This window comes from Urtica dioica, chromosome 4 (assembly GCF_054948205.1).
Source record: "Urtica dioica subsp. dioica isolate 48M chromosome 4, U.dioica_male_clone48M_v1_H2, whole genome shotgun sequence".
NCBI lineage: Eukaryota > Viridiplantae > Streptophyta > Magnoliopsida > Rosales > Urticaceae > Urtica > Urtica dioica.
This window is the reverse complement of record NC_142759.1, coordinates 205,719-229,385: the sequence shown is the minus strand read 5'-3', so window position 1 is coordinate 229,385 and position 23,667 is coordinate 205,719. Positions and strand designations below refer to the sequence as shown.

The 23,667-nt window shown below is 35.7% G+C and overlaps 4 protein-coding genes across 6 annotated transcripts; 2 read left to right on the top strand and 2 right to left on the bottom strand.

Annotated features, from left to right (window-relative positions):
* The first annotated feature begins 2,759 nt into the window (after positions 1–2,759).
* On the top strand, positions 2,760–7,194 carry LOC149398909 (Ran-binding protein in the microtubule-organising centre protein). 2 transcript variants are annotated; one of them, XM_089613512.1, is made up of 13 exons: positions 2,760–3,178; positions 3,348–3,449; positions 3,614–3,694; positions 3,825–3,934; positions 4,025–4,160; positions 4,334–4,360; positions 4,838–4,936; positions 5,213–5,318; positions 5,416–5,804; positions 5,880–6,050; positions 6,163–6,360; positions 6,454–6,768; positions 6,870–7,194. In XM_089613512.1, the coding sequence occupies exons 1-13, from the start codon at positions 2,861–2,863 to the stop codon at positions 6,960–6,962; spliced, it is 2,145 nt and encodes a 714-aa protein (XP_089469638.1). In that variant the 5' UTR covers positions 2,760–2,860; the 3' UTR covers positions 6,963–7,194. The 2 variants fall into 2 exon arrangements, with proteins under 2 accessions (XP_089469638.1, XP_089469639.1); XM_089613513.1 differs by lacking the exon at positions 4,334–4,360.
* A 2,552-nt stretch (positions 7,195–9,746) lies between these two features.
* Positions 9,747–12,675, top strand: LOC149398908 (P-loop containing nucleoside triphosphate hydrolases superfamily protein). The gene is made up of 6 exons (XM_089611767.1): positions 9,747–10,280; positions 10,770–10,987; positions 11,068–11,326; positions 11,800–11,979; positions 12,079–12,234; positions 12,315–12,675. Exons 1-6 carry the CDS (start codon positions 10,251–10,253, stop codon positions 12,480–12,482), a joined length of 1,011 nt encoding a protein of 336 aa, XP_089467893.1. The 5' UTR covers positions 9,747–10,250; the 3' UTR covers positions 12,483–12,675.
* A 274-nt stretch (positions 12,676–12,949) lies between these two features.
* MAP1D (methionine aminopeptidase 1D) lies at positions 12,950–16,449 on the bottom strand. Of its 2 annotated transcripts, none has more exons than XM_089611764.1 (10): positions 16,107–16,449; positions 15,451–15,526; positions 15,131–15,356; positions 14,449–14,610; positions 14,326–14,367; positions 14,047–14,118; positions 13,885–13,964; positions 13,665–13,762; positions 13,539–13,586; positions 12,950–13,445 (listed from the first exon to the last, which is right to left on the bottom strand). In XM_089611764.1, the coding sequence occupies exons 1-10, from the start codon at positions 16,225–16,227 to the stop codon at positions 13,300–13,302; spliced, it is 1,071 nt and encodes a 356-aa protein (XP_089467890.1). In that variant the 5' UTR covers positions 16,228–16,449; the 3' UTR covers positions 12,950–13,299. The 2 variants fall into 2 exon arrangements, with proteins under 2 accessions (XP_089467890.1, XP_089467891.1); XM_089611765.1 differs by having other exon boundaries at positions 12,951–13,445; positions 15,451–15,520; positions 16,107–16,446.
* Positions 16,450–21,651: 5,202 nt separating this feature from the next.
* LOC149398906 (cyclin-dependent kinase inhibitor 7-like) lies at positions 21,652–23,456 on the bottom strand. The gene is made up of 4 exons (XM_089613901.1): positions 22,880–23,456; positions 22,667–22,721; positions 22,206–22,394; positions 21,652–22,120 (listed from the first exon to the last, which is right to left on the bottom strand). Exons 1-4 carry the CDS (start codon positions 23,226–23,228, stop codon positions 22,051–22,053), a joined length of 663 nt encoding a protein of 220 aa, XP_089470027.1. The 5' UTR covers positions 23,229–23,456; the 3' UTR covers positions 21,652–22,050.
* Positions 23,457–23,667: the final 211 nt, after the last annotated feature.

The following is a 23,667-nucleotide window of genomic DNA, read 5'->3' as shown; positions in this document are numbered from 1 at the left end:
CTAGTACTCAAGAGCACACATGTTGGAGATGAGGCGGTACCTAATGGGCCACGTGTACTAGTGAGAGGTCGTTTCAACATTCTAGTCGTTCTCTTCTCGCCAGAGAATGAGTCTTCGGACTTCGTCACCTAAAAAAATCAAATAAAGAGAGCGATCGACGCGTATGATTTTCTTTGAGCGTGTGCTCTAACGCCCAACATTAGTCATGGATGAAGAGACCGATGCGGACATGGCTTTAGTGGATATGGCTGATAGTGCTTGTGCAAATAAGTCCAAGGTTGATAGGACATCGTTGTTTTTTTTTTTTCCCTTGATTTTGGGCCTAAAGCTTCAATTGGTTTTAGTGCTAAAGTTGTTGGTTTGATTCTTGGGCTTTAAGCTTAGTTTGATTAATTAGGTTTATTTTGCCTTTTGTGTTGATTTTTTAGTTAGATTATCGTTTCCATGATGAAAAACAATGATAAAACCCAACTTTCAAATAAACGCAGTCGATTAAAAATTGAGTAAAAAATTTATTTTGTTGCAATTTGAATTATAGATTGCATATTTGTAGTCTTAATTGGTTTTACGAGTTCATAATAGGTAAACTTTTTATTTTTTATCATTTCACAACTAACCAAGACAGAAAGATTTGATTTTTCAATAAAAAAAAAATACTATATTTGGGGCATTCTTTCGCTGGAAAAACACGTTTAAGTTCCCGACACTGTATTTAACAATCACTCGATGTGACATCACATTCAGTGTTAACACACTGAGTCAGTTCATCTCAGCTCCCCGTGACACTCATTTGCGAGCTGCTCGTCATCTCCTTCGGTATATCAAGTCTCGACGGGGTTTGGGTTTACTTTACCTTTCCTCGTCCTCAATTCACCTCAAAGCCTTCTCTGATGCCGACTGGGCCACGTGCCATGATACTAGGCGATCCGTGACCGGGTTTTGCGTGTTCTTAGGTGATTCCCTGATTTCGTGGAAATCCAAGAAGCAGTCCACCGTGTCTCGTTCCTCTGCTGAGTCCGAATATCGAGCTATCGCTGCAGCGTCCAGTGAAGTTCTTTGGCTCCAACAACTATTGCGTGACTTCCAGATCAAGTCATCTGCGAAGGCTGTTCTTTTTTGTGACAACAATGCGGCGATTCATATTGCCACTAATCCGGCATTTCATGAACGTACAAAGCACATTGAAGTGGACTGTCAATTCGTTCGTCATCATCTTCAGCAAGGTGCTTTGAAGTTACTTCCAGTCCGGACTCATCAGCAAATTGCTGACTTATTGACTAAGCCTCTTGGCGCACCAGTTCTTCGTTTTCTTATGGGCAAGATGTCCTTCTTTGACATGTATCGTCCACCTTGAGGGGGCGTATTGGAGATGAAACGCAATCGTTTCATTATTTGCATATGATTTATTTTTTTGTCTGTGTATAGACACGTGTACAGCACGGATAGGCTGAGTTGGTTATGTTAGTTACTCCGTGTATATAAGCTCACGCACTGTACATTTCTTGTGTTAATGAGAAATCAGATTCTCGATCTCACATTGAGTCGAGACAATTCTCCCAAACACTCTCATCGTCTGATCGTAAGATGGTATCAGAGCGGGGCCCATTCTCGGTTGTGGGCTACATGATCGGGCCTATACTTCACGCTTCCAGTGTCTGTGCCAATGTGTGCCTGTGCCTGTGCGTGTGAGGGGGTGTATCAAGGATAGTCCCACATTGACTGGGTATTACGATCCTGAACTCTTTATAAGGCTTGTGGGTTACTCCTCTAATTGTCAAGCTTGGTTTTAGATGGAACCTCACACCTTTAAGATAGGATTGTACAATAAATAACCAAAAATCAAGCTGAGGTGAAAGCTAATGTAAGAAAATAGAGTTTGATTATACAAATAGGATTATGCAAAATGGAGTTTGTATTACCAGAGACCAATTTGTTAAACCACCTCATCAACTACTTTGTTTATAGGAAAATACAGTTTCTTACGTTAATAATTTGATCGTTCGTAGTTATAGAGTGTGATATATTAGAAATTTGCCAACTATCAAATTCTATTTAAATTTTGTAATAAAGTTAATAATTGAAAACCCATCAATAAGGCTGAATTAATCCGGATATTATATTTTTGTGTTCAATTAAGATGAATCTTTCTTGATTTGGAATAAGTTTTCAAAAAAGCTAAAACTGAACTGAGATGAATAATGTACAACCGTTCAACAATAAATCTTCTAATTCATCGACTAACAATTGCATTCTTTTACAAATAAATGTACAAAATTACAAATAAATGCATTCTTTTACACGTTCCGATTTAACTTAAATCTAAACCTAAATTTACAAATAAATACATTCTTTTATTCACGAGTCACGACAGTAGTGACCACCAAAGTCACCATGTACAAAAACAAACAAAACTTACTTCAAAGAAGGTTACAAGAATTTTTTTTTTATTTCGGTGGACTTTCATTAAAATTCGAAAGATTTTGGGAGCTAAATTATTTGGGGAAATTTCATGGACCTTCATTTGAAAATATGGTAATTTAAAAATAGCTCAAATTTTATATTTTTCATTGGTAGTTTTTTTTTTTTTTTTTTTTTTTTTTCAGACAAATTCTATCCTAGACATTAAATATTAAACTAGACATTGTTAATTCGGGATTAAGTATACATAATTTAGGGAAATCGAAAAAGTAATAGAGTAAAAAAAATTAATTTAACAATAAATAAAGCTGAGGATATTTTGACCGCATAACGCCGCCCTCCGCTCTGACATCCATATCAAAATTACAAAATTAAAAAAGAAAATTATATTGTTTTTCTCAAAAATAATTTTGCCGATAATTCCTTCAGAGAAAGGCCAACAATGGAGTCGACGCCGGTGAACTGGGAAACTCTTGACGCCCTGGTCATAGATTTCGCAAAATCAGAGAATTTGATCGAAGACTCGGTCAGTTCGTCCTCTTCCTTCGCCTCCCCTTCGTCTCCGTCGTCCGTACATTCATCACCTTCGCCGTCATCGTTTCCGTCCGTTTCGTCGTCATCGTACCACTCGAGACTGATCATTCGTCAGATCAGACGGTCGTTAGAGTCCGGCGATGTCGATACCGCTATCGATCTCCTCCGAGCCCACGCGCCTTTCACTCTCGACGATCACAGACTTCTCTTTCGGTTGCAGAAGCAGGTTTATCTCGATCGCTGAATTTCTGTTTATATTACGAGAAAGTGTTGGATATTACTCTTCGATTTCTGACCTTCGAACTCAATGCGGATGTGTTTTCCTTGTTTCATTTCGAATAGAAATGTCTCTTTCCTTTTGTGGCAATAATTTATTACTTCCGAATTTTGTAAAGAAATTCATTGAGCTGTTGAGAAGAGGAACCACCAAGGATCGCGACTCTGCAATTAAATGCTTGAGAGACTCACTCGCGCCTTGTGCTCTGGACGCATATCCGGTAATTTAATCTCTTCATTCTTGATTACATTTGTTTCTTTGTTCCATATTTGTACTGTATTTGAAAATTCTTTAGATGTTTATAATTCATATATGTCTAAGATTATTTATAATAACTTTAATTCAATGATCTTGGTAGATTTACTTTGTGTTTTTCTGGTTTAGGAAGCGTACGAGGAATTCAAGCACGTTCTTCTTGCGTTCGTATACGATAAAGATGATCAGAGCTCTCCAGTGGCCAAGGAGGTTCGATTTGTTGTTTTATGGTTGTAATTTGTTGATGGATGACCTTTGAATTGCATGTTCGTAATCACAATAAAACTTTCATATTTATTTTGTTTGCGTATTTAGTCGAGTATTTATCTCTCATTGACAGTGGTCCGAGAAGCGGAGGTTAGACATTTCCGGATTATTGTCCTCTGTGTTAAGAGCTCATTTACATGCTTATGATCCATTATTTTCGATGGCTCTAAGATATTTGATAAGGTCTGTCTCTGTCTACATCTACTGGTTTCATTTTCTGTCTATTTGTATATGCTAATTTCTAGTTTTGTCTTTGTATTTCTAAACTCTTAGCATACACAAGGGATTTTGTTTTCGACAAGGAATGCCATCACCGATATCAGATCTTACTGAGAGGTTGCTGATTGAGGAACGTGACGCTCCTGCAATTCCCCAGGAGTCATTATATGAGGCACCTCCGTTTGATGAGGTGAGATTTAAGATATGATGTGATTTCTTATTTTAGAATTGTGGTAGACATGGTTGTTACTGCATAAGGTAACATAGGCTTAGCAGTGTGTTCACGAGAACCGTTAAACCAATTAACCCGATCATCCAAACTAAACTTTGTCCTTGATTCAACCGGCGCGTCAAAATCCGAAGAAGTTTGGGGGGTCACCAACGCAAACTGTAAGTCTTTTGGATTGGTTGTGATTTCAATGGGGGTGTGATCGGGTTGAACTGAACCGACCAGATGATGTTTATCCTTTAATTTCTTTTTTATTATGATTGTAAACATGATGTATGAATAATAATTACATTAAGTTATAAACTATTATTTAAGGAGGAAAGCTCAACAAAAATGATCATATTTTACAAAATGGCCGTTGCTTAATTGAATTGAGCAATACTAACTATAAGTTATGGATTGAGAATACATGTAGGCTGGGTTAGTATGAGTTTGGGTTTAATTTATTTTTTCAATATGTAAAAAAATATCAAGATAAGAAATACTTGAGACTGGTGTAATCAGGTTTGTTTGGGTTCTAAATATGATACATTAGACCAACTCAACCTCATTACACCTCTTCAAAGGCTTCTTTTCTTTGGGTGAAATATATACTTTGCTATCTATCATGTTAAGATTTTGAATGTCATTGAAACCAGGTGGACATACAAGCTCTTGCTCATGCTGTAGAGCTTACGAGACAAGGGGCGATTGACAGCTTGAGATTCTCAAAGGGTGACTTGTTACAGGCATTTCAGGTTATTGATTAGTTTTTGTTACTATAATAATTTAGAATACATACTGGCTTTTTCTATCCAGTTGTTCTGGCGTCGAAGGTATTGGTGGTTGTGGGTTCAACTCATGAAATATAGAAAAAGAAAAGAAAAAATAGCACACAAGTTCGTAACAAATGCGACTTTCTTTTTACATAAATTTATTATATAGTAAAAACTTTGAAAAAGAATTCCGTGTTTACTTGTATCTATGGTTTTGCGCTATATCTGATCCGTCTATAAATTGTTTCCATTTTGTAGAATGAATTATGTCGGATGAAACTGGATGTTTTCGTGCTTGATGAGCTTGTACGTGAATATTGTGTGTATAGGGGCATTGTGGATTCTGTTTCTTCACCGCCCACTGGTAATTAAAGCATTTTTCCTTATTAATTGTAGCTTGTGGCTAAAATTCATCTTTTCATTTTATTCATTCATCTAATATATACTAACTGAACCTTCAGTTACCCTTTCCAAACCTTTGAAAGTCAAGCAACCCGTGCTTGGTTCTTCTCCCTCGAAAGATTTTTCCTTCGAGGTGGATTCTATTGCTAACAAAAATTCGGATGGGGATTCTTCCATTACAAGTATGGATGGAATCGATGTGGAATTGCGGTTCGCCTCTGAGCCAACAGTAATCCGCGAAGACTGTACCACCAGTGGCTCTCACCAATCTGAAAACCTCAGAATTAAGTTGAGAGGCACAGTTGGAGTTGGAGAAAGGAATAAACGCAAGAGATGGCAAGGAAGGCATGATGATTTTATGGACTACACTCGTGCCTTTTCTCCAAACGAATCGCCTTCCAAGCAAGAGCTTTGCACGAATATCTCGTATGTTTCACAGGGACATCAGGTAATTGTTCAGTGGATGTTATTTTAGTTAGTGTGCTTATTGCCGCTTTTTCAATCCAACGGCTCGTTGGTACAGGACTTGGAGAAACATTCCAATTCAAACATCAGGGAAGACAAATACGAAGTTGTCTTGGGGATGAAGGAACTAGCTAGTAAAGGGATGGCAGCTGAGGTTTTTGATGAAGTTAACGCCATAGATCCCAATTTTTTCGAGCAAAATCCTTTGCTGTTGTTCCAGCTTAAGCAGGTATATGTGTTTCAATCATAAGAGACTTGATTAGTATTTATTTAATTTTTTTTTTTTAAAAAAAAAAAGGCCAAATACTTGATTACAGATGTATATATCTTACTGAATGCAGGTTGAATTCCTGAAATTAGTGAGTTACGGGGATTACTCAAGTGCTCTGAAGGTGGCTTGCTCTCATTTAGGTCCCTTGGCTGCTAATGATCCGTCTTTGCTGAAACCTTTGAAGGAGACATTGTTGGCATTATTGCAGCCCAATGAAGACCCTTTCGAAAAGGGCTTGCCCTTAAATGCACTTGCCAATACCCTCCAGGTACCCGTACACCATATGCCTCTTCCCTTTTCGCCGTTCTTCTCTTATTCTATATTGAAATCGTAGGTAAGAAGTCTGGTTTTTATTCGATAGGTTGCGATCGGTAAGAGGCTTGGAATAGAAGAACCCCGACTCATGAGGATAATCAGAACGACCCTTGAGTCGCATCACGAGTGGTTCAAGATTCAGATGTGCAAAGACCGGTTCGAAGGTCTGTTGCAGATTGATTTGTTGAAAGAGACGAATCCCAGGCTGTGCGCATCAAAGATGATGAGCGCAGAGAGGTCTTCGGTCGGATCTACTCAGCCCGACCTCTCTTCAAGCAGTAGGATGTCCGAAGACAGCAGCCCCGCTCAAGTCTCCTCACGAGACTCCGTTTCCGATGAAACTGCGATTCTTAAAGTCATGGTTAGTCACCAATTTCTTCCACACACACACTTTCTCATTTTACGTTCTTGTGGAATATGATCACAGTTATAATTAAAATCAAACTCGCTGTGTATGGACAGGAGTTTCTGGCATTACCGAGGGCCGACGCTATTCATCTTCTTGCTCAATATAACGGGAATGCCGAGACTGTTATTCAGCAGATTTTTCCCTAGCCTCAATTCTACAACAATCCAACTTTTAAAGGTTGTATCTTTGTACTTAGTTTGTACCATTTTCCTTGTTAATATTTGTTAATTTCATTTACCGTGTACGCATACATGTTGGGTTCAAAGACTAACGTTGTATTTGGACTTTGTACAACATTAAGGTTTTCCCACGTGTTTGCCAAAGAAATTATGTATATACATATTATTTATTTATTTTACATACAAACATGGTTGGAAATGGAATACTTAGCTTACACATGATATCTTGGCATGCGGTCTGGAAGACCGTTTCAACGACGTGTATAACCCCCAAAAAACCTTTCAATTTTTTTCGTTAGCCCTTGGAAACTTTGATTTCGATGAAATCAAAGGGAATTCACATTTTTGTGGGATTTAACTTTCTCTTGTTCGCGATGATACATGTAACATTTGCAATAATAATTATACAGTTTACATACAATGAACATAGTATTGAAGTTCCCTAGAAAATAAACTTATAGGTGTTGGAGAGTCTACCACGTCATCAGCCACATCAGATGAAGAAGAGAAAGCTAATAGGCTGATAACGTGTCCTAGCTGTCATTAGGACTGTGATGTAATAACGGTTTCAGTTACTAGTGTTAGCGATGTATTTATACAATATCCATGTAATCACATTCATTCATTAAGAATCAAGTCAGAGAAGATTCTCTCCCTAACCAAACACCAAATTACCTCTATATTCTTATCTTGGTAACAAAGCTCTATCAATGGCGTTTGAAGCTTGATCTTCATTGCCATCTCACCTCAGCGCTCTGCAACGGTCGTTCATTGGATCGCTGTTCACAGAAATTCTGAACTCAGCAATTTCAGTGACGCTTGATTGCGATAACTACTCGATGTGGCAATCTCAAATACTACCTGCAGTCATCGGCCACAATTTGCAAGGATTCGTCTTTGGAACGAAGGTGTGTCCTCCATAATTCATCAATTCAATCGGAGAAGATGGAGTGAAGATCGATCTTGAAATGAAGAATACAAATACAATATCGATGTAATCACATTCATTCAATAAAAATTCAGTTAGAGAAGATTTTCTCTCTAACCAAACACCAAATCACGTCTATATTTTTATTTATAGTGTACGTCGATGTTGTAGTTCTTAATGTTTTTCAGCTGGGTACTGGTATCGATGAGCAATAGCTTCTCAAGAAAGATAATATTACTCTGACCGCTCACCACACGACGATTTTTACTGGCATAGTAAATGTTTTTGGTATTTAATATCCACGGTTCAAGTATTGAAATAAATTCAATTTAGGTATCAAACGTCTTGGAAATTGCTCGCACTAGGGTAACGAATATGCTCCGATATTAGTTTACATTAACCATGTGACGACAAATCTAAATATACCAAATCTCATACAATAGAAAGCGCCACATTCTTATAGAACATATAAAAATTTATCGTAGTACTTCTCCAATATTCAACGCGTACTTGTTTTATTCCAAAAAAAAAACGAACTGTATACTTGCAGAAAAGAAAATACAGTGGCTCTGTTTGGCTAAGCTTATTAAGCCCAATTTTAGCTCTTTCTAAAAGCTTAACTGTTTCAAACTGTTTGGTAAAACAACTTTTAATAAAAGTTTCAAAAGCGATTTTTTAATACAATAAATTTTATATCCTTGTCGAGTCGTTCAAAAAATGATATAACAAGAAAAATATGCAATCACAAGATATACCGATGCTAAAATACACGCATTTGTAGTTTTATACCGAGTCACAATAATTAAACTATCTCCTATAATTTCTTTAACTAATATCTATAACAAAATATATATTTTCTGTTAAATTCCATCTTAAAACCAATTGGTGTCAAGTAGAGAGGTTCAACCGATATATAAACATATGTCAATTCACAGACACAACCAATGTGAGATTATCCCACTTCAACATTTCCAACAATAAATATACGCATTTACATAATTAAGTATATAAATATCACACTCATTCTCTGGAGAACGTACTCCGCAAAATAAACAGTAATTATGTGAGGATCATAAATGTTTTTTTTTTAAAAAATTTGCTTATATCAAGATGTCTGCTTTGGTCTTTTTCTATAATCACGTTTATTTTACCAAACACTATAGATCTGTTTTTGCTAACAGCAAAAGCTAATTTAAATTTTTTTTACCAAACACGTGTCTACTTCGAAAAAAAATATCTTTTTTCAAAAACAAAATTTAAAATCACTTTTTTTAAAAAAGCAAAGTTATGTCAAACGGCCTCAATATGTTATCAAGTAGATGCATTGAATAAAGTAACTTCAGGTTCCGATATGTTTGGAGTGTGGAAATAAAAATATGTCTGATATGATAATCAATATAGAAAATGGTGATTTAGTTAAATAGCCAATTTAAACTATTGGATTTGCAAAATAGTCAAAGTTTGCCTAAATTTGTTAAATAGTCAAAATGTGCAATAATGAGGTTTAAAAAAAATAATTAATCATAAGATTATTTTTTTTAAGTAATAAATTATTTATAATAATCGTCAAAAAATTTAATCTTAGTGTTAAAAAAAATTTGACAACGTAATTTTAATTACTTTGCTAAAAATTTGAAACTTTAGTTATTTTACTAATTAATTATTTCCTGTACATTTTGTCTATTGTCATTTAGGTAGATAACAAAAGTAAAGAAAATGATAAGAAATAGGATATAGTATAGATCTTTATTTAGGAAATTACTTAACCCTTCTCTTCCCCTCATAAGTGCGAGATGTTAAAAATAGGAAAGATGTCAGAAATAAAAATAAAGATCTAAAAAGTTATCATGAATTGTTCCATCAAACAAACAAAGCTGCTTTTCATTTTTTATTTAGTTTGGGATCCACGCGCCGCAGTCTCTGCGCGCGTCGTCTAATTAAGCAGCTTTCATTCAACACACACACACACACACGAGTCACTATAAAACTCCACGAAAACGAAGACCCGCAAATTCTTGAGTTTCAATTTTGTATTTATTCAAAAGAAAAAGACCGGCAACGAGAATAACGCATTTCTGTTCTACATGGATGTCTGTCTCTCAGCCAGCCCTTGATCGGATTCCACTGTTCTTTTTTAACAGCGCTTTACATAATCAAAACCTCCAAAACCCCCTAAAGAAAAAAAGATAGAAAAAATAAAGCTTTCCCTTTTTGGGCCTCTCTCTCTCTCTCTCTCTCTCTCTCTCTCTCTCTCTCTCTCCGTGGATGGGTTTGGATCGGACGCTTTGAGCTTTCTTATACTCTTACCTGATCTTGTATATACTAATATGGCTGAGTGCATCTGTATCTTCAATCAGGTTTTCTTACTTCTATTTTATGTGATTGAACTTTAAATGTTGTTGATTCGTTTAAAGGTTGTCTTGTAAATTTTTATGCCTATCCTTTTGTCCTGTTTCAATTCTTATTGTTGTTCTTGTAATTCTATCAGACATTTATTTATTTTTTTGTTGCTAAACTGGTGTATGTGGTCATGCAGAAGAATGATGTATAATGTATTGGATTTGGGGGGTTAAAAACGTTTCAACGCGTGATCGGAAATGGATGTTGATAATTGTTTAAGAAACTAAATAAATAAAAATAAATTAGAAGAGCTCAAACGCATAGTAGGGTATTGACTTGTAAGCTTAACCGATTTGTGTTTTATCTTTTAACTTGGAAAATAATTTCCTGTTCAGACCATAACCCTTTCTTCTGCAATGGTTTTTATTCACTTTTTTTTTTCGTTCTTTTTAGTCTGATAATTTATTATGAAAGTGCTCAACTTTATGTTTATGTGTGTTTTTTAGGGTACTATCATCATAAAGCCTCCAAAGAGATCGCCTTTACTCTTAAGGACTATAGTCTTAGTGTTCTCTATGATCTTTGGAGTTTATATATGCTCAATCTGTATCAAGCAAATTCATTTTCAAGTCAATACGAAATCGCAATCTGTCATCGATAATGTGATCAAGCTACAACTAGATAATCATTATCTACACTTCCCTGATCCGAAAACATTTAGCCGGTAATGACACGAAGCCTCTAGTTCTGATCTCTAAAGTTTTGTTGCTTCAAACTTCTTCTTTTTTGTTTTCTGGTTCATAGAGGCGAATGTGTGGGAAATCCGGTGAGGTTCTTTGCGATATTGTCGATGCAGAGATCAGGAAGTGGGTGGTTTGAGAGCATGCTGAATAGTCATATCAATGTGAGCTCTAACGGAGAGATATTTTCTCCATGGTTTAGGCGAAACAACATATCCACGATTTTGTGTAGTCTCGATAAAGTTTATAACTTGGATTGGCTCAGCAGTGCCTCAAAAAATCACTGCTCCGCTGCAGTTGGATTCAAGTGGATGCTCAATCAGGTAAAAACTCTATTAACCAAGGCTCTTATTTATTGCCTAAATAAGGTCAACCCTTTCCTATTTATATACTTGTAACGCTTAATGCCCATGAATAATTATCATTAATTAGTTTTCTAATCTTTGAAGGGTTTTTTTTTTTTAAAATCTTTTATAACGTTTTTGAATAATTTTTTATTTGTATGGTGATATAAAAAAATTTATAGCCCCCCACATGATTTTTTCTGTTTTCAATTAGCCCCTACTAAAATATACGTCCGTCTCCGTATCCATGTATAAGGTATTAGAGAAGAATAGGGGTGATTAGTGTTTTGTCACCCCCGATATGGTGGCTCTGTTTGGAGCTCTTTGATACCATGTTAAGTATCACGAAGTTTCATTTGAAAACTTATTAACAATTAGAAGAGTAACCCATGACCTTGTACATCTTTTGAACATCGGTTCATTAACCGTTGAGTGATATATTATATACACAGGGGTTGATGGACAATCATAGAGAAATAGTGGAATACTTTAATCGCAGGGGTGTTTCTGCAATATTTCTGTTTCGCAAGAATTTGTTGCGTCGCATGGTTTCGGATGCAGCGAATTCATATGATCGGTATGCCAAGCTATTGAACGGAACCCACAAGGCTCATGTACATTCTACACTAGAGGTCTCTCTCTCTCTCTCTCTCTCTCTCTCTCTCTCTCAATGCTTTGAATCTCATTTTACGTTTGGGTTTCTGAATTCGAGCTTTTTTCATATCTGATAGGCTGAAAAGCTCTCGACGTACAAACCGACGGTCAATTCCTCAACTTTGGTTTCCGATTTGGAGAATATGGAGTCGACAGTGGAAAGGGCATTATCGTACTTCAACACGACTCGGCACATTGTGGTGTACTACGAGGATGTTATGACGAACCAAAGTGTAAGTATCAAAGTTAGTGCATAATGGATAGGAAGTGTAAGAAGTATGGAATAGTTGATAATTGGTGGGGTTTGGTGCAGAGAATGAATGAGGTTCAAGAGTTCATAGGGGTTCCCAAAATGAGGTTAGAGAGTCATCAAGTGAAGATACACAAAGGGTCTTTGGCGAACCACATTACAAATTGGGACGATGTCAACGCAGCTCTCAACGGAACTAAATACCACCGCTTTCTCAACTCTGACTATTAGAAATATTTCTTCTGTATATATACCACCAAACACAAAATATATAGATTCGTCAATTTTGTTTGCATCAACAATTCGTTGATGACTGATGTGATCCACGCCGGTTTTTTTTTTTTTTTTTTTTCTTCCTCATAGGAGTAGGCAAACTTTGTGAATGTAAGCTAAACACACTGGTCGGTGTGTAACTATTTATTAAAAAAAAAAAATCCTTGAAAATAACAAAGATGTGCAGTACAGTCCATGAATAAAATACCGCACTGATGTCGATCTTTTTATTGAGATAACTACTATTATATATACCAATTTTACTGATTAGAATTTAATAAGATATCGGTTACGGCATGAATTCTATAAAATGATATAATCATAAATAAAATTTCTCAAGACTTATATAATCCTTTTTCCATTAAAATAAAAGTAATAAAATGAAAACTGCTTATAAATTAAAAAAAAAAACATCAGCCATATAACTCCTAGATATTGTTACTGGTTATTTTCTTTCTAAAATTTCAGCTCGATGCCGAGAGACACCAAGTCCCAACTATGTTTTAAACAGTAACAAGTTACATAGAAAGCTACATAGATAAGATGAATTTCTTAGAAAATTGCTAATAATTAAATAACCCGTTTCATTTCTGCATAAAATTTTCGGGGGAAAAAAAAAAGAACTAGTTTATCATGAAACGGGGGATGCAAAAAAATGGCTCAATACCCCTTTAACAATGACACATGTTTGTCTGCAACAGAATTACATACACAAAAAATTTCAAGAAATGGAAAACCTGGGAATTGGTATATGGAATAAATGATAAGTGAAGTGTCAGCAGCGAGTGAGTATTTCAGCCCCAGCTTGGGTGATCAAAATGGTGTGTTCGAACTGAGCTGACAAGCTTCCATCGGCCGTAACCACCGTCCAATTGTCGTCCCACATCACTGGTTTTATGCTCCCCATTGTCAGCATTGGCTCTGCAAATTCACTCCCACACTATAATCAGCCAATCCCTTCTCAATTCACGGACGAATGATATAAAAACCCTTTTCCAAGTTTGAAGACATTACCGATTGTGAATGTTTGATTCAACGCCATTCTCCCTCTATCACTGTTCCCTGGATGGAATAAATATTATTTGTTTTCATAAAGAAATAAAAAAGAGAGTCAGAAGGAAAAGAGGTTTGCGATCTTACTGTAGTGAAGAACGACTGGGTCGGCATGAAAGACACGCCCGACTCCATGCCCAACAAAGTCCTTAACAACGCCGTAACCGTATCTATCTGCATGATCACTTATCAACCATACGATAATCAAATTAATTATAATTATCTGATGTCCAAGAAATATATTAGCTTGAAATTAATTGGAGCGAGAAGGCAAACAAAAAGTAGATCTGGAGATATGTGCCCTTACTGAATCGTTCTGCCGATTTTGTTTAGTTCGACCCCAGCTCCGCAGATTGAGATTGCCTTGTCCAAACATTCTTTCGTCACCTGAAAAAACTCCATTAAAGGGAAAAACAACGAGACAGCTATTTATAAATGTTGACCTTGCAGCGTTTCAAGATATCAAAACCTGAACAAGTTTTTTGGCTTCGTCGTCGACATCGCCGCAAAAGAAAGTAGCTGAGGTGTCACCATGGTATCCCTGCAAGTTATGAGACGTTACAAGGATTAGTATATCAGTAATTACAGCAAGAAATATGTATAAATATTGTAATTGGAGGGTTTCACATATATCTTAAAGTGTCTATAGTTCAAATAGGCAAAATAGAATGTAGAAACATAAACCGAAAACAACACTTTATAATAATCACATTAAGAAAATGAAATTGCTTCCCCGATATATTCTCACATTTAGGAAGACGGTAACATCGATGTTAATTATGTCCCCATCCTGTAAATGAAAAAGGAAGGTTTCATTGAGATGCTAAAACATTTGAAGACGATTCCAAAAGAAGATCAAGTATTGAAGAACCTCGAGGGCACGGGAATCGGGAATGCCGTGGCATATGCACTCGTTCACGGAAGTGCAGACACTCTTTGGGAAGCCACAGTATCCCAAAGGGGAAGGGTATGCCCCGTTCTCTATTATCATTTCGTGAACCGCTTCGTCGATTTCGTCTGTCGTTGTGCCTGGCTGCCGATTATTAATTTCATTATAATATGACCCCCGATAATTTAGCAACACAAAGTTAATACTTCTGTGCCATTACACCAAATCAGCCTTCAGTAACTTAACTAATTCACCCATGAACCCCCTAATAATCTATTTATTCTAAGACACTAGTTTATCACTTTCAATAAAAAAAAAAATTTATCCCTCTCGATTAAATTATGAGTCTGACCGCTGCTACCCAAAAAAGCGATTGATGTTCCTACTAAAACTGCCAAATCTCTCACAGAAATTGCAGGCTCATTTCTTAAAGCCCATTTCATTCATAAGGTATGTCAGCACTAACACAATCCTCTAAGATCGGTTACTCTACAGTGCAAGAGGTAGGTCAATCTCTTCGCTTCTCGTACACTATTCTACTCCCCAAGTTACTTAAACTAACTCATGAACCCTCTAATTATGAATTTACTAGCACAAATTCACATCGTTGAATTAGAATATAAAACATTAAGCTTCAGATTGGTGATTAAGTTAGAATACAGACCTTGACCAGAGTTCCGGCGTATTCCAGAACTTTGGCAGCGAGGCGTCCAGAGGCTCTCATGCACTCGATTCCGGTGGCATCGTGGATTTCGGGGCCGTCGGAGATTCCCGGCGATCCGGCTTGCTTGGTCCCCACATACGGAGGCTTTGTTATATGGCTCGGAACCGACCGCTGCGGAGACAGTTTCCCCGGCCTCAGCCTTTTGCCTTTCGATTCCTCCACGTTCCTTAACAACAACAACAACACCAGTTTCTCGATTGAATCATCTTCAACGTACGACCTTTTATTTTCCAATTCCTACACAGAGAGAAACTACTAACCTTCGATTGAATAACAGACTAGTCAAGCGAGAGAGTTTTCTCGGCAACTCCATATAAGCATGTCTTTCACCTGCCACTTCAGTAGAAAGGAAATCTCAATGCAATTTTCCAATTCCAAAATACGGTAATCAAACCCTAATGTAATCGAGACGGTGAACATTAACAAACCAGCGGAGTTAATTTATTCATAAAAAAAAAAAAAAAAAAAAAAATTATACATCATACTTAACACAGCACAATATATTACAGTCTAGTTTTATTTTTCTTTCTTTCGTCCTTTCGTATAATCCAATAGAAAAATCCGTATCTACTGCCAATTCAGTAGAAATCTTCATGCAAATATCCACTGCCAATTCAGTAATCAGGCTCAAACCCTAGTATAGTCGAGACGATGAACATAACCAAACAAGCGGAGTTCATATATACACTAAACTTAACACAGCAAAAAAGCAAAAAATAAAAAAGTAACGCAGATTAAATATATTTATTTTTCTTTGTTTCATATAATCCAATAGAAGAATCCGAATCTTCACCGTGGTCGTGAAGCAAAGCAAAATAACACGTTTTGATCGAGAAATGAAATGGTGGCGAAGAGTATTGGAGAATCTAGTTTGAGCAACTTCAATTTGTATGAATAAAATGCAGAGAGAGGTGACCTGAAGCTGAGTTGAAGCGGAATATTTGGTGAAGATGCAGAGAGGGAGGCGAACGGAGGAAGTGATTGGCGATGAGCGGAGACACCAATTTGGGCTGCGAATACATTGTTGCGCTTAACATTCTCTCTCTCTCTCTCTCTAACCCCTAGTCTTATTATTTTGAAGATACATTTATCACTTGTTACAAATTAAGAAGCCTTCTTACTTTACCGAGTTGCAAAAATAAATTTGTCTTATTTCTAACATTTTCACACTGTCTTATCTATATATGTATGATTCAAACTTGAGAGAGAATAAGATTTGCGGTGATCGAAAAAACATAGCGACCTTGTGGAAGTTTTGATTTCCACGGACTTGAAGTTGATGGTTTGTCACAAAGAGTGAGTTGATTATGTCATATAAGTATTAGAAGAGTGGCGGAGCCAGATAGGTAAATTTGAAAACAAATTTTAAAAGAGGTCAAATTTAAAAAAAAAATTCATATAAATTTAGGTTAAAAATATAAATAATATAAAAACTTTAAGGCTAATTTGTTATTTTGAAAAATTCAGGGGCATTGCCCCCGGGCCTCCATGGGGCTCCGCCACTGGATTATAATATGTTTTTATTAAACCTCTTTTTTTTGTGTTATCTAAATTTTTATAATGAAATAATTAATTCAACCCGTTCTCGTTTAAAATCGATGATAATTCAAGTGTTCTAAGATGATTTATATTGTCGACTATTTTTAAGATCAAAGATCTAAGACATTTCCGAGAATTTAAGAGCTTTAATTGTTTATAAGAATATTTAATAGTTAATTTTATATGTATTTTTAACTTTTAAAATAAGAAACCCATACGTGACATGATATATATATATATATATATATATATATATATATATATATTTCAGTATCAATAATATATTAGATTTAAGGACAAATTACATCATAAATTACAATGAGTAATTTTTAAACTCCAGCATAGTGGTCATTTTACATTTTGTGAGTTTTGAACCATTGTCCTAACAAAATGCTCACCTCACACAACAGAAGATTTTGCCATCCAGTTAAATCATTACAAGTATCAGCAAAGTTGATGATTCCAAAATTTGGTATGATAATTTACTCAGACAAAAAATTTAAACAAATAAATTACATATTATAAAGAGAATTATTATTAATTAATCATTTTAATAGTTCAACAAAATTATTAAGGAAATTTTTAGTCATTTCATAAATCTAGCCAAATAAATTTAATTACCATGTTCTTAAAATGTCTTTACGTAATTTCATTAAACCAAACACTCTTCTTTTTACGTTAACTCAATCTTCTTGTTGACATTGCATAAAATGCACACAAAAGTTCATCAAGAGAGCATCTTAATTTTATAAGAGGTAAATTAAATTCCGAGATTGATCTTATAAACTTCCGATGAAAATCAACTTCGAATTATCGTTTCTTTCATAAAATCCACAATCTTCTTTTCGTTGTCTCACTAACCTCATCGATGTCCTCCTCACCAACAATTACTATTAATATTTTCGTACGGTTTCTTTTCTTTTCTTGCTCGTGCTCTGTATTTTTGTTGCAACGATGTATCAATTAATTATCATAATATTGACTATTCACCAAAAATAAGTTTTTGAAACCCCCTATATTTTGGTGATATACCAAGCATGAGAAGTAGGCCATTATCAGCGTGAAAATAATCATTTTCGTACGTGGGAATACAATTCTTTTTAAAAAAAAAACAGTGGTCCAAATTAAGAGTAGTTTTAGATTTAGTGAAGATAGATAAAGAAATATTATTTAATTTAGTCATTAACTAGAATTATCTTTATGAAACTTCATTGAAATTAGAGTTGGGGAGATTAAAGATATAATTAATTTGAGATGATATTTGGATTTTTCTTTAGAGACTCAGAATACGGTATTTTCTGAGTGTTTTGAGACTGGCTATTTATAGGACCAACAAGGTTCTTACTCCCTTGAGTATATTTACAATTGTGTTTTGATCATTTCTCTTACAAACATGTCGTATATGATTGAAATCCTTTTCTTTGCCGAGGTTTGGAGACATAGATGGAGAGTATTGAACTATTTCCCGGGTCCATCATAATATCAACGGGTAATTTAGAAAAATAAAAAATAAAAATTTGATCGATATATCATAATGCATATCGTTGAATAATTCACGGATAATTAGAACGACAGGAGTATTTTTGTACCGTTGCTCGTGATCACGGATAAAAGATTTATGGAAAGTATCTCAGTCCTTAATTGCATCAATTGTACATTGTTATATGTTAATTACTCTTCTTCAAAGATGAAGGAGGGGAGAGAAAATATTATGAATTCCTCGTGTCTGCAAAAGGAAAATAGGGAAAATGATCTGAACTTTAGATATCCGAAAGCAAAATAAAGGAACCTTGGCCCATGAACATACAAATCTCTCTCTCTCTCTCTCTCTCTCTCTCTCTCTCTCTCTCTCTCTCTCTCTCTCTCTCTCTCTCTCTCTCTCGGGTAATAATTGCACGCAGAAATAAAAACGTAATTTAAAAAAGCCCTTCGTTGTAATTGTAATTGTAATTAGAATACTTTTTGATGATATTGATCTGGTGCACAAAATAAACAAAATGTGCGAGAATCGTAACTTCTTAATTGTAATGATTACATTTAAAAAAGAAAGCGAGAGTCGGTCAGTCAGATAGACATAGGCTAGCGCATACTTGTTTCAGTAACGTTAGTGCTGCCTCTCTCTTTTCCCATTCCAAACACATTACCTCACAATCACAATCTACGTACATATACATAACACATATATGTACATACACACATGTATACAAATTATATATATATATATATGACGAACCTAATCACAGGGGGTTTATATTTCTAAGCTTTGTACATTGAATAGTAGCTTGGAGAGAGAGAGAGAAGAGAGAAACATTACACAAACATGAGACATGGAAAAACAATGTCGTTCAAGCCACAGACACGTGTTCTTGAGATCCAATACAAACAATCGTATCTCTCATCCATGTGCTCTCTCTCTCTCTCTCTCTCTCTCTCTCTCTCTCTCTCTCTCTCTCTCTCTCTCTCTCCTAATCGGGACTTGGATATGAAACTTTTCTTCATTTAAAAATCAGAATGATTGTTCATCATATAAGAAATAACAAAAATGATGAACATCGACCGGTGATAAATATAAGCCCTCAAGAATTAATGACATTACTTGTCTCGTCCGTTACTACACTAAGATATTGTTGGAAATATTATGTAAAAATATTTAATTTTTCGGAAAAAATAAATAAACTTGATAGAAGAAATAATAAAATAATGGGTAATTAAGCTATATAGCCTCCTGAAAATAGGCAATTTATTTTTAGCACACGTTTTGTTAATAAATGGTAAATAGCCAGGAGAATTTATTTACAGCCAAAATATGACTAGACTACCCTTTTGTTTTCCCGCCGAGTTTCTATCGGCTATTTACACGTAATCAAGTCAAATATTTGGTTATTAATGCTCGCGAATATCAATGAGGTAATTATAACCGTGTAGCTGCGTTCGCACTTAACCACAACCGCTCCCATTTATAGTTTTTCAAAAAAAATGAAAGAGAACCGAGAGAGAGAGAGAGAGAGCCGAGAGAGAGATCGAGGGAGTGAGAGCTCGAGGAAGAAGAGAACGCTCGACCGGACCACCACCAAACACCCCGTCATGAGCGGACCCAAAACCCGCGCGCGCTCGGACCGGGGAGTCGCCGGGAGTTGCCGAGAAGAGATTGACGAGGAGTTCGGCTGGAATCAAAGAAGACCGTCGGAATTCATTAAACTGAGAAGGTATTTCCCGTGAAAATTCATCAAATTGAGAAGGTATTCATCAAAGAGAACCGTCGGAATTCAAGAGATTGATTTTTTTTCTCGTGCTCCCTGTTTGAATTTTCCGAGAAGAGAAGAATCTGCGTCCAAAGGTCCCGATCGATATTATGGACTCCGCGAAGAACAGTTTTTTTTTTCAGTATGTTCGTGTAAATAGAAATCATATTTACAGTATATTCGTGTAAATACGAAACTTATTTACAGTATATTCATTGTAAAAACAAAGCATACTTACAGTATATTCACAGTACATAAAAAACTTATTTACAGTATATTTACAGTATAATCATGTATTTGCACTGAAAAAAAAAAATCTGGAAATATTTTGAGCACGAAAATTCTGGAAATTATGAATATATGGAAGACAAATAATAGCAATGAATGAAGAATATATTTACAGATTTTATCCATAATTAATTGCACGAAAATAGAAACTAATTACCTAAAGTCAACGCCGAAAATTTCCAAATACATAACAATTAATGGCTGAGAACTTTCAAAATCTGCTCAAAATTCAAATTTCAAATTTGAAAACTTCCCTATTCGGTTTCAATATTTAATTCGAAATTTAAAAAAAAAAAGCTGCCTAATTAAAATAGCGTAAGGGCAAAAATGTAAAACTAATTCAATTAATAAGCTGCCACGTAAGCAATATGACTATTTACGGGAAATTAACGAAAGGGTGGCTAAAATTAAATTGCTACACATTCCGTGGCTTGAGTAGCCAATTATTTGTAAAATAAAATACTAAAAATATGATTGAAATAAAAATAATAAACAACAACAACATAGTAGAACAAAAAAAAGACGGAAATAATGAAAAGAAGAGAAAAACGCCGAGGACCGTTCGACGATTTCTTTAAAAGAATGAGAAGAGTTTTGCACAAAAAAAACTTATCCGGCAACTTGTAACGGAACCAACCATCGACTACAAAGAAAACAAAGCAATTTCTAGAGGTGAGGAAAGAAGAGAGAAAACGGATTTGAGGTGTGTTCGAATAAGAGAAGGAGTCTCCCTTTTATAGGTAAACCCACATACCGTTACAAGGTTTGAATCAAAACCATTCAGCCTTAATTCTCCAACCTTAATGCAAAAAATCGTCCAACTTAAAGCTCCATCCTTAATGCAAAAAATCGTCCAATCTTAATGCATTTTAATACCGTTGATAACAACGTTCATGAGCGTTTTATTTGTATGACAAAACCGTGTCATTCAATACACGGTACATCATTAATTCTCATCATAACAAAATAAGTTATTTGTGGAATTTAAGCACACTTTGAGCATTAATTTATCATTCATTATAACTTCGATTTTGACAAACTTATAACCAATATTATACCCCTTTCCACATATAATAATAATACGCTAGAATTATCCAATTCCGTTGAGTGAACCCCACCCAAATCCTTGCTAAAAATCAGGCGCTCACACGATAATAAATACTCTTATTATCTATAATCTCCACTTTATTCAGACAGATATATCTTTAAAAATTAAAATATTACACGGCAAGAAGGAATATTACAGTAATCCAACAAATAGTTTTTTCTGATAGATAGACTTTCCTGAATATTAAGGTTTATTGTCGTACCATACGGCTGATAGTAAAGAATTGTAGAGGTTTAAGCAAACGCGAACATTATGGTCTAAATTAATAAATAATAAAAAAAACATTTAAAAAAAAAACTTTTACTATATTGAACCAATTATATTCCCTTGTCAGTCGCGTGAATTCGTACTGAAAAGAGAACCAACTTCGTTAGTTGTTGTTACTAGTACTGCTATACTTGTGCTGTACAATTACATATAAAGATGATAATGATTTAATAACAAATAATACAAATTAGAATAGTACAGAAAATAATATATGTAGCTAATTAGTAGTTGTACCTGAATTATTACATGATTAAATAACGACTAATTAAAGAATAATAGTATCATTATTAGCACCTGATCAGAGATGGAGAGAGAATAAAGGCTAGTACTAATGATTTTGTGATTATCTACTTCAACCGTCGTCGTTTAGATGTTTAGCTGGTTTTGTGGATTAGTTTATTGCCTGTTCTTTCTCTTCACGGCTTTAGTCTAACCCACTCGTAACGTCCTTCCAATGGGGTGTCCTTCGCGATATCGTAGTTATACCTGTGTGTGTATTAAGAAAATGTGAAGCTATATTTGAATTTTGATTAGGAAATAGAATTGCGATAAATTTTCTTCTATTTCGTACTTTTTGGCGAAGCGTGTTTGGATGTCTTTCTCCGCAGCGGCAAAGAATTCCTCGATCTCCGATTCAGAAGGCATTTTCTCAGTCAACGTTGCCGGTGATCTACGGTCGGAATGAACTACTGTCAGTTTTGAGGTCGACTCAAAGCCGTCGGATTCTTCTCGAAGCCTGCTCGAAGGTGTCATCTCTCTCCTGATACAAAATTCACGTTGATGAGAGAGAAAGGGAAAGAAAAGATATGATGAGCCTAAAAGCACAATCGAGAGAGGGAGAGAGAAAGAGTGTAATATGTAAAGGAGTGAGCGCAGCTTTTATAAGCCAAGTGAGGAGATTATTTTGATTATTTGAATTTTGAATTTTGGGAGCCATGAAGTTTGAGAAATTGAAAATTAAAATTTGAAACGTTTGAATCATATATGTGTGGTTAATTCATAAGACAATGAATAAAGAATGGAAAATGGAACCTTCCACGGCAAGAATTATACGTCGATGTTTCAGCTTCGGTGCTTTCATTATCCTGAAACAAATATTAATTTCCATATTTAATGTAGAAGCAGCTCAAACCCGAACGGAATTTAAAAGACTAGCAATTAAAGCGATCTCAGAAGAAGGAAAAAATATTAAATTCGAAGAATTTATTCAAAATTTAATGCGAGAACTAAATTCGCTATATCCCACCAGATCTACGAATCGGACACCTTCTCGTGCTTCTTGGATGCGATGATCATTGTCGGCGATCTCGCTCGTTCCGTGATTACTCGAACAACACGAAACCTGAAGGATTACTCGGTCCTCGTCGGAGCAAGGCTTTCTCTCAGCTTCGGCGTTGTTCTTCTTTCTCTCTAAATGTGCTCTTTGCGTCTTTACCGTAGACTTTTTCGACGATATTTTTGCGAATTCGTTGACCTTCCTTTTCTTCGCCGAGCTATCGACCGCCGTGGCCGAATTCGCCTGTGACCTCGTCCTTACTCCAACCTCCATGACTGCGATCTCTCCAAGTACTCCTCTCCCACATTTTCGCACCATTGTGATCTCTCTCTCTCTCTCTCTCTCTCTCTCTCTAAGACCACACTTTCTGAATTCTGATCAGCCTTAGCGAGAGAAAGAAAGTGAGAAGGATTAAAAAAAAAAAAAAAGGAAGCGTGTGCGCGCGTGTCTGTTTGTTGGAAGAATGACGATGACAATCAACGATGATCAGGAAATTGGACGGCTCTGATCGAGTTTGGTTGTGAGGTAATTAGAGAAGCACAGAAGATGATGAAGAAAATAAATTCCTGAAATAAAAATAGGAAGGAAGGGAAATGTGTGTCTGTGAGAGAGTGTATTTTTAGCTTTGTGGGTGTGTGGTCCAGACCCCGTTGACGGTGACGGGGCCGAGGGGGAATCTCCAAACGGGGACTTTGACGGCGCCGTTATACAAATCTAGACTGGCCGTTGAGTCTCGCGCCGATATTTAGACCAATCA

Excerpts from the sequence above, each read along its gene's own strand:
- LOC149398909 (XM_089613512.1), top strand. The coding sequence starts at position 2,861 with ATGGAGTCGACGCCGGTGAACTGGGAAACTCTTGACGCCCTGGTCATA. Across the intron at positions 4,161-4,333 it reads AGGCACCTCCGTTTGATGAG|AAGTTTGGGGGGTCACCAAC; the intron begins GTGAGATTTAAG and ends CAAAATCCGAAG. Across the intron at positions 5,805-5,879 it reads ATGTTTCACAGGGACATCAG|GACTTGGAGAAACATTCCAA; the intron begins GTAATTGTTCAG and ends TCGTTGGTACAG.
- LOC149398908 (XM_089611767.1), top strand. The coding sequence starts at position 10,251 with ATGGCTGAGTGCATCTGTATCTTCAATCAG. Across the intron at positions 10,988-11,067 it reads GATCCGAAAACATTTAGCCG|AGGCGAATGTGTGGGAAATC; the intron begins GTAATGACACGA and ends TCTGGTTCATAG. Across the intron at positions 11,980-12,078 it reads ATGTACATTCTACACTAGAG|GCTGAAAAGCTCTCGACGTA; the intron begins GTCTCTCTCTCT and ends CATATCTGATAG.
- MAP1D (XM_089611764.1), bottom strand. The coding sequence starts at position 16,227 with ATGTTAAGCGCAACAATGTATTCGCAGCCCAAATTGGTGTCTCCGCTC. Across the intron at positions 15,357-15,450 it reads AGTCTGTTATTCAATCGAAG|GAACGTGGAGGAATCGAAAG; the intron begins GTTAGTAGTTTC and ends GTTGTTGTTAAG. Across the intron at positions 14,611-15,130 it reads ACGCCGGAACTCTGGTCAAG|CCAGGCACAACGACAGACGA; the intron begins GTCTGTATTCTA and ends AATAATCGGCAG.
- LOC149398906 (XM_089613901.1), bottom strand. The coding sequence starts at position 23,228 with ATGGTGCGAAAATGTGGGAGAGGAGTACTTGGAGAGATCGCAGTCATG. Across the intron at positions 22,722-22,879 it reads TGTCCGATTCGTAGATCTGG|AGGATAATGAAAGCACCGAA; the intron begins TGGGATATAGCG and ends AATATTTGTTTC. Across the intron at positions 22,395-22,666 it reads TATAATTCTTGCCGTGGAAG|GAGAGAGATGACACCTTCGA; the intron begins GTTCCATTTTCC and ends ATTTTGTATCAG.